The sequence below is a fragment of the Brachionichthys hirsutus genome, chromosome 24 (genome assembly GCF_040956055.1).
Source record: "Brachionichthys hirsutus isolate HB-005 chromosome 24, CSIRO-AGI_Bhir_v1, whole genome shotgun sequence".
NCBI classification, from domain to species: Eukaryota; Metazoa; Chordata; class Actinopteri; order Lophiiformes; family Brachionichthyidae; genus Brachionichthys; species Brachionichthys hirsutus.
In genome coordinates this window covers 1,860,346-1,872,122 of record NC_090920.1, presented here as the reverse complement: position 1 = coordinate 1,872,122, position 11,777 = coordinate 1,860,346, and the positions used below count along the sequence as shown (strand labels likewise).

At 51.2% G+C, this 11,777-nt stretch overlaps 1 protein-coding gene across 1 annotated transcript in view; it reads right to left on the bottom strand.

Annotated features, from left to right (window-relative positions):
- Positions 1-2,332: 2,332 nt before the first annotated feature.
- The window catches only part of LOC137912262 (Krueppel-like factor 7), a 10,245-nt gene continuing 800 nt past the window's right edge, over positions 2,333-11,777 (bottom strand). Inside the window, 4 exon segments of the mRNA XM_068756612.1 lie at positions 2,333-2,384; positions 4,883-5,006; positions 10,371-10,652; positions 10,655-11,005. Of these exon segments, the coding sequence (XP_068612713.1) occupies positions 2,333-2,384; positions 4,883-5,006; positions 10,371-10,652; positions 10,655-11,005 (809 nt within the window).

Below are 11,777 nucleotides of genomic sequence, written 5' to 3'. Positions count from 1 at the left end.
AATAAAGACGACGCTCCCGAGCTGCACGTTCCCACACATTCCCAGGCATTCATTTAAACAAGAGCGTGCCCCCCCCATTGAAATACTGACACACACAAGTAGAGCTGCCATTAACGATACAAATTCAACCCGTGGGCTGAACTGCTGTCCTTCATCTTCTACATTAAGGGTCGCGATATGAAGGGGAAAACCACAATCCCGCTCTGGTGTTCCCATCCCAGTGGGCGTTTTCGACCATTTGCAAAACCTAATTCCAAACGTTGGCTTTGTATCACCACCGGAAAAAACAAAAGCAATGGCTGACATCAACCTGGAAGGCCGGGAAAGAAGCGCGTTCCTCCAGGTGGTCGCTCCTTCCCGCCTTTGCAAAGCGAGGCCTGTCGCTTTGATGCCGAACACAAAGAGGAGCCTGTTTTGCAAACACATTTAGACAGAAGGAGTTCAATATTTGAGCAGGAGGTTGATACGGCTTCTCCTCCTGCCGCAGACGGGATCGCGTCTAGATGTGATTGAGCTGGGCTGCGTTTCGCGCGCGCAAAATTGAAATGCGCCTCTGGTACACGGAGGGAAATCAATTTAGTGGCTCCCTAGCCAAAAAGCAGGCTGCTGCGTGCCACGCTTCGCCCCAAAGTATCAAAAGTCTTTTAAAATAAAGATTAAAGGCGGCAAAACAGTAGACCCCGACGTGTTTGTAAGAGGACCGACGATCGACTATTGTCCAAGCTGCCTGTTGGCTTTGTGCGCTCTTGACCCAAGGCGGAATCCGCCTCAAATGAATTCGCAGGTGAGCGACAAGACAGTCGTCGGAACGCCGCATGGGGGTTTATGTCGGACAAAAGGAGGTTCATTCCAGTTCTCCAGGAGTGGTGTCCCGTGTGTGGGGGGGGGGGACAGTTCTCACTATCAGCACCCGTTAAATGGTCCAACGAGACCAGCGAAAGACACCAGCAATGGCTCGCTATAGTTCACGCCCATCCGTTCCTTCCTCACGTGGAAAAGGGAAACTACCTTCGAGAACTCTCTAGATCTCGGCAGCGATCGAGAGCGTCCATTGGCCCAGCGGCGTGTCCCGACTCACGCCAGATACATTCACATTGATTTTGCCACCCAATTGATTTGTCTCACGTTCCTTCGAGTCCAGCAGGGCACACGTCTGCATCGAGACATACAGCTACGGTCAGGGAGTCGGCAGGAATGTTCTCGGTTACGCATCGGGCCCAATTCGGAGAGCTGCTAAACGGGAAGGGTGGCGTGAACAGGACGAAAACACGCTTCGACTCGGTTCGCTGCCAATCACTCGCAAAGGCCAAAGAGGTCATCTTAGGCATCTAATTGTCGGTCAGCCGGCTGCATCGATTTGTGCATGTGGCCGCAACCGCCATGTGTTTGGCGAGTCCAAAATTGTCTCCTGGTGTTTTTTTGTTGTGTTTTTACAAAGAGTCAATTGTGCAAGAGTTCCTGACGATAACGTGTAAGAGCCAATATCCCAGGGAGAGAAAACCCTCCGAGGAGCCATCGAGCATTTCTTGATTTTCATCTGACAGTCTAGGAGACGGACAGAGAGTAGATTAGTTAGCCTCATCCCGGGATAACCTCAAATGGATGATGCTCATGGCGAGCTAGTCCGCCGGATGACCTCAATCAGTCTCCGCAGAGCGTCAACGACGCGGCGAGTCCACAAATCCAATCTGACGCTCTGCGCTCCGATGCCATCGGACCAGAGGGACTTTATAAATGGATCCAGGTCAGGCGACAGGTTGTAAAATGATCGCGTGTCTTTGTATATAAAATAACCTTTGGTGACTTGGGAAGGCCGCGGGCAGAGTGGGCAGAGGGAAAGCCGCGCTTCTCGCTCGCTTTCCTCAAGGTCGCCGCTCTAACGGGGAATCGGGGATCCGGAAAGCAAGCGGTTCTTCCGTCGACTGTACAACTGATCCAGTTCGTTCTGACATTTTGGTAGCGTTTCGCCGAAAGACGACTACAAATTGGAGCGGCCAACTACAGGCGAGAGGTCCCCAGGCCGCCATTTCGATGGCGTGGCATCCCCTCTTAGACACATGTGGAGCGTCTGTATCATCCATCAGGCAACATATTTGCGAGGTATCGCTGTGGGCTGGACCGTCTTGCCCGTGTTTTCGGTCTGTAGTTGGCGTCTCAGTGCGGTCAATCCAGAATGGCGTTCCTTGAAATTCATCCCTTTGTCTCTTGCTCTCTTTTTCCCAGACCTCCGAGGTGTTATTGCTCTGCAGATGATGCCCCTTCTACTTCTTCCACACACACCCCCCCCCCCCCCCCCGATCTCTTACACCCCCGCTGACCTCTCATGAATTCCTCAGATGTGCCTCTTCATGTGGAGCGCCAAGTGATCCGACCGCGAGAAACACCTGCAACCAAAGAGAGAGAAACAGAAAGCAGCTTGTTACCCGGTGAGAGGGGCGGAGCTAAACGTTCCCGCTAGCTAGCGAGCGCTGCGCAACTAAATGCACACGCAATTAGTATATGTGTAACTAAGCGATAATCAGCATTTTCAGCAGCGGCTCTAATGACTTCAGCTGCACCATGAATAACGAGAGAGCCTGCAGATGGATCTGTTGAAACAGCATGGAGTGGGGGGGGGGCAACAGGCAAAACATGTGCTGTAAAACGATAGCCAAATTAGACGAGGCGACGCCTCTCATCTGAAATCAGCCTTGCAGGATTGCGAGAGCATAGCGGCAGCGCGGCGAGACGTTAAATCGCCGGCGCCGGTTCTTCTTCTCCTGCCAGGGCTTTCAAAAATGTGCGATTATTTCAAACTGATTGCCACAAATTGATGGAAGGCGAGCTTTCAGCCGGCGTTTTTTTTGTTTATCAGAGACATTGAGACGCAGCCTTGCTTTTCATCAATGCGACCAGATCGACATTCCAGTTGTGCTTTCTTTTTTGGGTAATTGGTAGATGCATGTTCTGGTGATTAGCAGATGGAGACGCGTTTGTGTGTTTTCTGGAGTGGTAATGATGAAAGTTCCACATGAAACAGGCCTCGATTGGATGAATGACATTTGAGAATAACTCAAATTCTGCGCGTTCAGGTGGGAAAACCAAAAAAGCATCCGCACGCGACGCTCCGGTTCCGGAGCCATCCGTCTCACCGCCACACCTGTGTGTGTGTGTGTGTCCCCGTGTGTGTGCGTGTGTGTGCGTGTGTGTGTGTGTGCGTCGCTGCGAAACAGATGGCAAAGTACGAGTCACCACTTGGGGGCATGACACCAGCTGGCACACCATGGATCTGTCTCCCCCCCCATCCTCCCCCATTACGCCCATCTTCAATCTTCCACCCCGTCATTTTTTGTCTCCCCTGTGTGTGCCTGTGTATGTGCGTGTGTGTGTGTGTGTGTGTGTGTGTGTGTGTGTGTGTGTGTGTGCTGGCCTGGAGGGCTTTGGCAGCTCACATGACAGAGGTGGGCCCGAATTAGGGCTGCGCCTGCAGGGTGAGACCCCCGGTGGTGGGGGGGTGGGATACTGTATTTACTGTCTGTCCAGCTGAGACCTGATTAAGTTGGCATTGAATGCGCCCCCCCCCCCCCCCCATTCAGTCACACACACACACACACACACTTTCTACTAATTAAATCAAAGCATCTTTCGGTGCTTTCATAATGAACCGATACATGATTAAAGACGCCTCTCTTTCGATAAGTCTCCGCGTTCCGTCCCATTCTCAAACGGGACGCTTTTGTATGCACACTTTGACATGAGATGAGACATCCGTGCCCCCCCCCCCCGGAATTGTGTGTAGAAATAAACACAATCATCATGAAGACATTCAAACTTTGAGTGTTGATCGGTATAAAACATGTATTCATTCAACTTCAAATGGAGAACAACAGAAAGCATATTCTGCTAGTCTGACGCTATCAAAATGACCTTTGACCCCCACGTTTTCCACCTGGGGTGCTTTTCCATAAATATGTGGACGTTCCTGCCGACATTATTACCCATGAGACCCCCGAGGTGTCAGCGAGGCCCGGCTCGCAGACAGAGCCTTGTAATTAAAACATGAGCAGAGATGTCTGCATCAGAGTCAGGACCCCCCCCCCCCCCCTTTTTTTTTGGCAATTGACGGCCGCTGAATGTTTGATGTCACATTTAAGGAGCCATTTTGCCGTGGCTCATAATTAAGCCAGGCTAGGGCGACTAATGAAGGAATTACAGCAGCTCCAACCTTCAAAGTGACAAACCTGCACCGCCGAAGCGCCTCTCAAGATCACAAGCGCAGTTTCTGCTTTGTGAGATCGTAAACTGGACGTTGCGTGGGATGGATCCGTCTGGTCTACAGAGCAGTCTCTCCGATGAGACCTTAGTTCCTGAGCTATCGGGACCCATCACACCAAAATCCAGCGACATATCTGATGAGGAATGCGTCTTGAAACGGGTTTACGAGCTACGAATAACGGCTCTGTTAATCTGTTAATGTCCGATAAATGCGAGGACCCGAAAAAGTTGAAATGAACATCCTGTGCCAGCGGTGCGGTGCGCGGCAGGGCTAATGGGCTCCACGAGCATTTTTACGCCTCCATCCCGGTGCGAGCGCCGCCTTCAAATCAAGGCCAAGCAGTTTCCGCGCGAGGATGCACTATTAATACGCTGCGAGGAGACAAATGCGAGCATCCTTGTCGGACCCCCCCCCCCCGTGAAAAGGAACCGGCTGCGCCTTGCATTCGTAAACCTGTCGAGAATCTTCTTAAAAATGGGTCAGCACCAAACACATTTTTTGGGCGCATTTCTTTACTAAACCAAACTGCACGAAACACAAAGCGGAAACGTCGCCCGCTGCGCTGGTGGAACTACTTCAAATGACTCTCGGAAATAGACAGAGGGGGGGGGGTGTGTTTTGACAGACCTGTCACAGTGGTTGCACTTAAAAGGCTTGGCGCCGGTGTGTTTGCGGTAGTGCCTCGTCAGCTCGTCGCTCCGGGCGAATCGCCACTCGCAGCCCTCCCATGAGCACTTGTACGGCTTCTCACCTGGGGAGAGTGAAAACACACATGAGCACCTGTTACCTGGTCCAACTCCCAATCGCACGATCGGTCAGCCCGCTAATGCGAAGAAGAAGCAAAAAAAAAATCGTTGTTTTTGCGCCTCCCTTCAGTTTATTTCTCCTTTTTTCTTGGGGGGGGGGGGGGGTGCTTTAGGAGTGAGATGGAGATGCTCCCATTGGTCTCCGATCTCGCTGAGCACGCAGAAGAGGAGCGAGAAGTGGAGCAAGAGAAGAAGAGGATGAGGGAGGAAGGGGATTAGAAGCCAGGTGGATGAGAGAGAGTGAGACGAGGAGGTGAGACCAAGAAAGGGAAAAGTGGAGGAGAGAAGTGCTGCCAAAGTGGATTAAGGCAGGAGGAGGCTGCAGATAGCTCAGCAGGGGGGGGTGGGGGGGGGGCAGTGATAATTAGGCCAGACACACGGCATAACGGTAAGGAGCCCACAATCTACCAGCTGCGTCCAGCTCTGGAAATGTCACCTGCATCAGTCACATCCCATCTGGAGCGCTGGCTGGCGGTTTGAGCAAGAGGGCGTCGACACACTGACCGGCGCCGCTCGAGTGGCTCTGGCACAACAACGAAAAAAAAAAAAACGTGCTTAATTTGTCCAATGCGATTACCAAATGGGACGCGATCGATGGAGCCGCTGCTCCGCGGAGACGAGCGTGATGGAGAAGAAGCTGGTGAAAGAGACAGTATTTGTAACAGCTGCTGCAGAAATGCACAGCGATTTGGTCCCGGGGGGGGGGGGGGGGGGGGCAAAGGCTAAGGAATATCAATAATATATACATTATTTCTGTGTTCCAATTATCGCCTCATGTGTGTTGTTCCAGCGTATTAAATGACACTGACATGACTTAAAATGTGTCCTTAAACATGAAGCCGATTGGTTGAAGCCAGGGCAAAAGAGAGGACACCAATGTCTCCACAGGACAGATCCAACGAGGAGACGTGTTGCAGGACGCTCCGTCTGCAACAGAGGTGAGTTCGCCAAAGCTGCAAGGACGGAGGGAATTGAAATAATTTCTCGTAAAAGAAGCTCCAAAGAAGGAAAACAGTGTTTCTGTAGGCCGCGCCAGTAATTAGCCCCGTCCCGCTCCGCTCCGTCCGTGCATGTCCCCATCGTGGACACGTATTCCTTCATGCTGCCTCGCTAAACACTTGGAGCAGCAGGTCTGGGCCATCCTGTTCTGGCCAATGAAATTCCCCGGAGGCTGAGATGCCTGAATGTGTTGCCTAGCAACGGGAGCAAGGGGGCGGCGGGGTGTGTGTGTGAGAGGAAGGAGGAGGAGGAGTGCACTGAAGAGTGCACTGAAACATGAGGAGGCAGTCGTCAGTGCATCTGGCTGGATCTGGCAACGGCACGCCGCCATGCCACTGGCCAATTACCGAGCACGCTGGCAGAGTACGGAGGCAGTTGCCTAGCGACGGTAACTGTAGAGTTGTATGGGGCAAGAGGTGGGGAGGGAGGGCCGGGGTAGTCGTGGTGCTGGTGGTGCTGGTGGTGGTGGTGGTGGTGGGGGGGGGGGCACTAAGAGACCAGAGCCTGCAGCAGTACATAACCACTCAGCTATCGACTCCTCCAACGATACGCCGCCACGTTGCCAAGCAACAGTGCCCCCCCCCCCCCCCCCCCCTCCATCCCTAATACAGGCAGGCGGAGCAGGTGTACGCTCGGCTTCGATGCAAACAGAAACCGGACAGGGAAGGTTAGTTTTAAAACAGCAATCCACAGGGATTAGCCCAAACTCAGAGTAATCTGATTACGATCTGTTAATTCTTGTTAAACGTACACAGATTACGAAACTGGGTGGATTATTCCTTCAGATTAAAACAAAGACTTTTTGCTGCTGTAGAAAACATTTCCATTAATATTTTTTCCTTCTGTTTTTTTTTGGGGGGGGGAACTAATCAAATAAGTAATCGGATATCCCTCGTATGTAATCTGATAACTGGGTGTTTCCTGAGTGAATGTAATCCGATTACGTGTAACAGATAACTTCCGAATGCTCACATACACGCACACACACGCGTGCAGCGAAGCCAGCCCCTCAGGTGCCGGCGTTGAAGTTAATTTCATTCCTTCCATTAGCTGGAGGCAATGCTGGGGGGGGGGGGGGGGCAGTGATAGCTCGAATGCTAATTTCACTTAGCTCTATTTGATAAAAACTGCCCTTGATGATGTTTTTGATTGATTGGGGGATAGAAACAGAAGTGGGGGGGGGGGGGGGGTGCAAGAAATAGGCTCTGGGTGAAGGATTGAAGCCAACGATTCCACATGAGCAAATCGCAGCTCGCTACGGCAAAATGTTGGATCCCCAATCTCAAAAAACCTTCAAGACGTTGGTCCAGAACCTTCATCTGGACCAGGACCAGCCTACAAATGCAATAAACGGCACACAATTCAATTTAAATCTGTTGATAATCTGCTCAAAAGACTAAACAATAAGCAAATAAAGTTTAATTTATAGTAAAAAAATACCGGTGCTGTAAATACAGAGCTGCAAAATAAGAGGATGAGAGAGAAAGCAGAGAAAGCGGAAATGGAAAGACTCATGCAGGAGGAGAAATGCACGCCAGCAAAGCAGAAACCGAGGGAATTAGAGCCGAAGACAGAATAACTCAACAGTGTTCGTCTTTTGCCCGTCCCGTCACCCTGCCCAAAATCTAATTGTGCCATTCCTTATCTGCCATAAGCCTATTCACAAAAAAAAAAAAGAAGCTCTACAGGGCACCGTCATTTCAACTCAGCCCGTCTAATTCCAGATTAAATCGTCGCCTTTTCTCCGGCGCTAATTTATGGAAATAACAACTAAGAAAAAGAGGATTTGAGTAATGACATCTTTAAACTTGTCAGGATAATGGCTCCGTGAATGGGGGGGGGGGGGGGGGAGCCTGTGGCAGTGCTGTCCTTTTCTGAAGAGGGTAGCTCTACTGTACCTCCCCCCATTACGGTCTTCATCAACTCTTTGTCTTTTGTCTCACTCCCTCCTCTTCTCCTGTCTTTCGCCGTAACTTCTGTGTTTTTCTTTGTAGTCACATAATGAATAAGACAGACATTTGTTGTGTTGATGCTTTTATCTTTTAACAGACAAGGATAAAATGGTGTGGGGGGGGTGTTCTCCTTGAAAACGAACCATTGACGGTACGATATATTAAATTGCACGTCATTGGATAATTGTCATATTGATTTTTAGGAGAAGTAATACCTCATTAGCAGGCAGGAATAGAATCTTTGATGTTCTGGGGCAGTGTTGGGTCATGAATTGATTAAAGAGTCTTCTTAGAAACAAAATTTGATGCAGCTTTTCCGATTTTTTGTTGCTTAAATGAATCCATATTAAATTATTATATTTCATGGTTTTGCGGCTTGGAGTTCGTGGAAATTCACTTGGAAGACAAATTCTTGAATTCATGTTGGCGCTCGTTGGAAAGTCAGAGGCTCTCCAGAGTCTAGAGCGCGGCCCGTCTGGACGGGAGCATGACCGCCCCCCCGCGCCTGTGGCAAAGTTCATGGCCATCTTTCCAAAAAGTTCTTCAGTTATTTCAGTTTCGGACCAAAGCGGCGGCCCGACTGCCAGGACTGCATTGGCATCCGTGGAGCTGTGCTGCTCGCAAGGCTAAAAATACCAACTTGTGACCCTTGGTAAACTGGCACTGGTTTCACAGAGCTGGACCAGTTGGCATGGATTTGAAGCATGGGGGCAAAGCCATTTCCTTCTCCCCCCCCCCTTTGTCCCAGTTGGGAACACCGGCGCCGTTGAGATCTACAACACGGTCGGTGCATTTCCTTTGGCGTTCAACATGTTGACTTTTCTTTTTTGTTCGCGTAAACAAAAAAGCGAGGCAGAGCCGGTAAACAGGTCGCCGTCTGAATCGGACGGCTCCGGTGATCCGTCAACCATTAGCTTCAGAGATTTAGATGGCCTGTATCAGGAAAATCTAATTTGAGTCCTTGTAACTGGATTTGGCATGATGGACGCTCTTTGCTGTACCTCCGCCGGCTGCAGCATCATTCAGAATGTTTTAGCCCAGACTGCAGTCCACAAAGCATTTCATTTCACAGCATCTTGTGGGGGGGGGGGGGCTGGGGCAGAGATCCCAATTATTTCGACTGGGATTCAAATGAAGATTGCTCACACCAACAAAATTAGCACAGATCGCATCACCCCTGGTGGGCGTGGATGAGATTTGACGGTGAGGGATGCTGAACCTTAACCCTGTTAATTAATAATGGCAAACACAGATGTCGCACATCGGAATCAGCCTCCAGATGTCTCCCACCCCCCCCCCCCGACCTTCCGCCAAAGATTAGAATCAAAAATCCCTTCTCAACCTTCTCTCCGAGCCTGGCACCTGGATCTAAATGCATTTTTTTTTTTTTTTAAATGAGCACTCTGCATTATTCATCACCCCATTACCGCTCGTGCAAAATCCGGTAACTTCCATCCTCGGAGTGAGAATCACTGTCCTAGACTTACGGAACGCACAGAATAAACTGGGGGGGGGGGGGGAATGGCTGCCTATCCAGGTCAATCCATCCATCACTGTGCAGTTACTCAGACGGAGGACAGATCCTAGACAGGGGTCTGAGTGGTTTGGGATTGAGATGGAAGAGCGCAAGAGTTATGGCTCCTAAACCCCCCCCCCCCGCCGTCTATGGAAGCACCTTGACGAGGAGGAGCCATCCCGTATTGGCTCAGTCCAGGATGCAGGTACGACGCGTTTCTATTAAAATTTACATTTCTTATCATTTTGCGAGCATTTTCTACGCATTCCAGGGATTTCAAACGCAATAATCTCAGCAAGGTTATCGAGGAATTCAGAAGCGGCCCTGGCGTGTGCTGATATACATCGACGCTCATACCAGCACGCAGCCTTTACCTTTCTTCTGGGAAATCAGACGATCTCGCCGAACAGATCGGCGCAATTCTCCGGAAACAAGCTGCTTTATGTTCGTGTGCGAGAGCTCGAGGAGAAACCAGTGGAATAAAAAAAAAAAAAAACAGCCCTCCCCCAAAGGCACAAAGAGTTTGACTTCAATTAAGTACAAAAAAAAAAAAAAAATCGGCACTTCCAAACTGATGATAAAAAAGAAGAAGAAGCTATTTCAGCTCTGCTTAATCTTCAGGTTCTAAAAGACGCGTGCAAACTCTCCGTGCTCGTCGGCACACGGCAGACATTTAGCTCCGGGTTTAGTCTTTTTAGTAACGCAATTTAACAATGAGTGCCAATCAACTTCATTAGCAGCTTGTGGCTACCATGGTGACAGAGGTGACCTCTAAGCTTCCCTGTCAGAGGGTCACATGATGTATATCAGACAACAATATGCTCCAATTCACAGGGTCTCACCTGTATGTGTCCTCTGGTGGGCCTTCAGGTGGGAGCTCTTGGTGTACACCTTCCGGCAGCCATTGAACTGGCAACGGTGGATCCGCTTCTTGTTTTCCGGGAGCTCCCCGACCCCGATCACGCATGCAGTCGCCTCCTCTTCATCCTTCACCCGAACAGGGAGCGCGTGCGCCGCCACCAGCCGCGCCGCACTCAGCCCCACCTTCCTAGCCACCAGCTTCAGGGTAAGAGTCCCATCAGCCGAGGCCGTCAGTGTCTGATTGGGTTTGACAAGGTGCCGGCCAATTCTGGCGACGACGGAGGCGTGAGGGAGGTGACGGCGCTCAGCTGGGCCTGATGGACGCCTTCCATCCCTTCTAGCCCGTGACCTTTGGACTTGAGGTCTCTTTTCATCGCACCTGCGGAGGGGAACGTCTTCAGCGTCGGGCAGAGGATCATCGGAGGCCCTGGCAGGGCGTCCGTCAGCTCTTCCTCGCCTTCCTCCTTCAGGTAGGCCGGAGTTAGAAGGCCATCCAGGTCTCGGTCGAAAAGCTCCGACAGACGCTTGGGCTCCGTCTGCAGGTAGCGCTCCAACTCGAGGCAGGTCTGGAAGGGAAAGAAGAAGCAAGGGCTCAGTTTCGACTGAACGCAGGTGGCTTTGCAGATTTCGGCCGCATATGCACATCCTCACTATCAAATCCCACTTTGAGCCACCAGATCATCCAATGTGCTGCGGAGGGGAAACGCGCGGGGCGCCAACCACTCACCCAGACCGGCAAACCGAGCAGCCGCCGCGTACAGACACACACACACACACACACAGGTAGCCAGCAAGACTTCAGGATTACCTGGCAGCTCCCGCGTGATGCCTGATCACACACTGATTGATTGCGTCCACCGTGGTGTGGAATGAAACCCGGGCAACCGGCGCGCGGGAGACGGCACTGAGCGCCGATCAAACAGCGTTTTATAGAGCGTCCGCAATCCGCACCGAAAGATAGGAAGATTTATTCAGCTGGAGCTACAGTCTGCTTTATCCACATTACTCCAATCCTCCTCTACCTGCGGAGGGTAAATAAAAGGTTACACCCCCCCCCCCCGGTAGAAGTCGATTACGACACGACAAGCTAGCGAGAGTCTGAAGGAGCAGGGGAAAGAGACGCTCCATGTCCAAGGACGAAGCAGGATCGTTGCGTTTGGTCTTGTAGCCGCTAACCGGGTTCGACAGCTAAGACGGAGGCTAGCAGCTCGGCTGGGCGCGGGACGGTCGCCCTTCATTCGGGGGTAAATAGGCCCCGACAGGAATCAGGTATGCAGTCGTACCAGACATCAGAGGCGTCTACAATCTCAGACCCGCTCGACAGGGCCCACCCCTTTCCTTGTTTGCGCCTTCTAAAAATAAAAGCGTTTGTTTCTTTTTTTGGACCG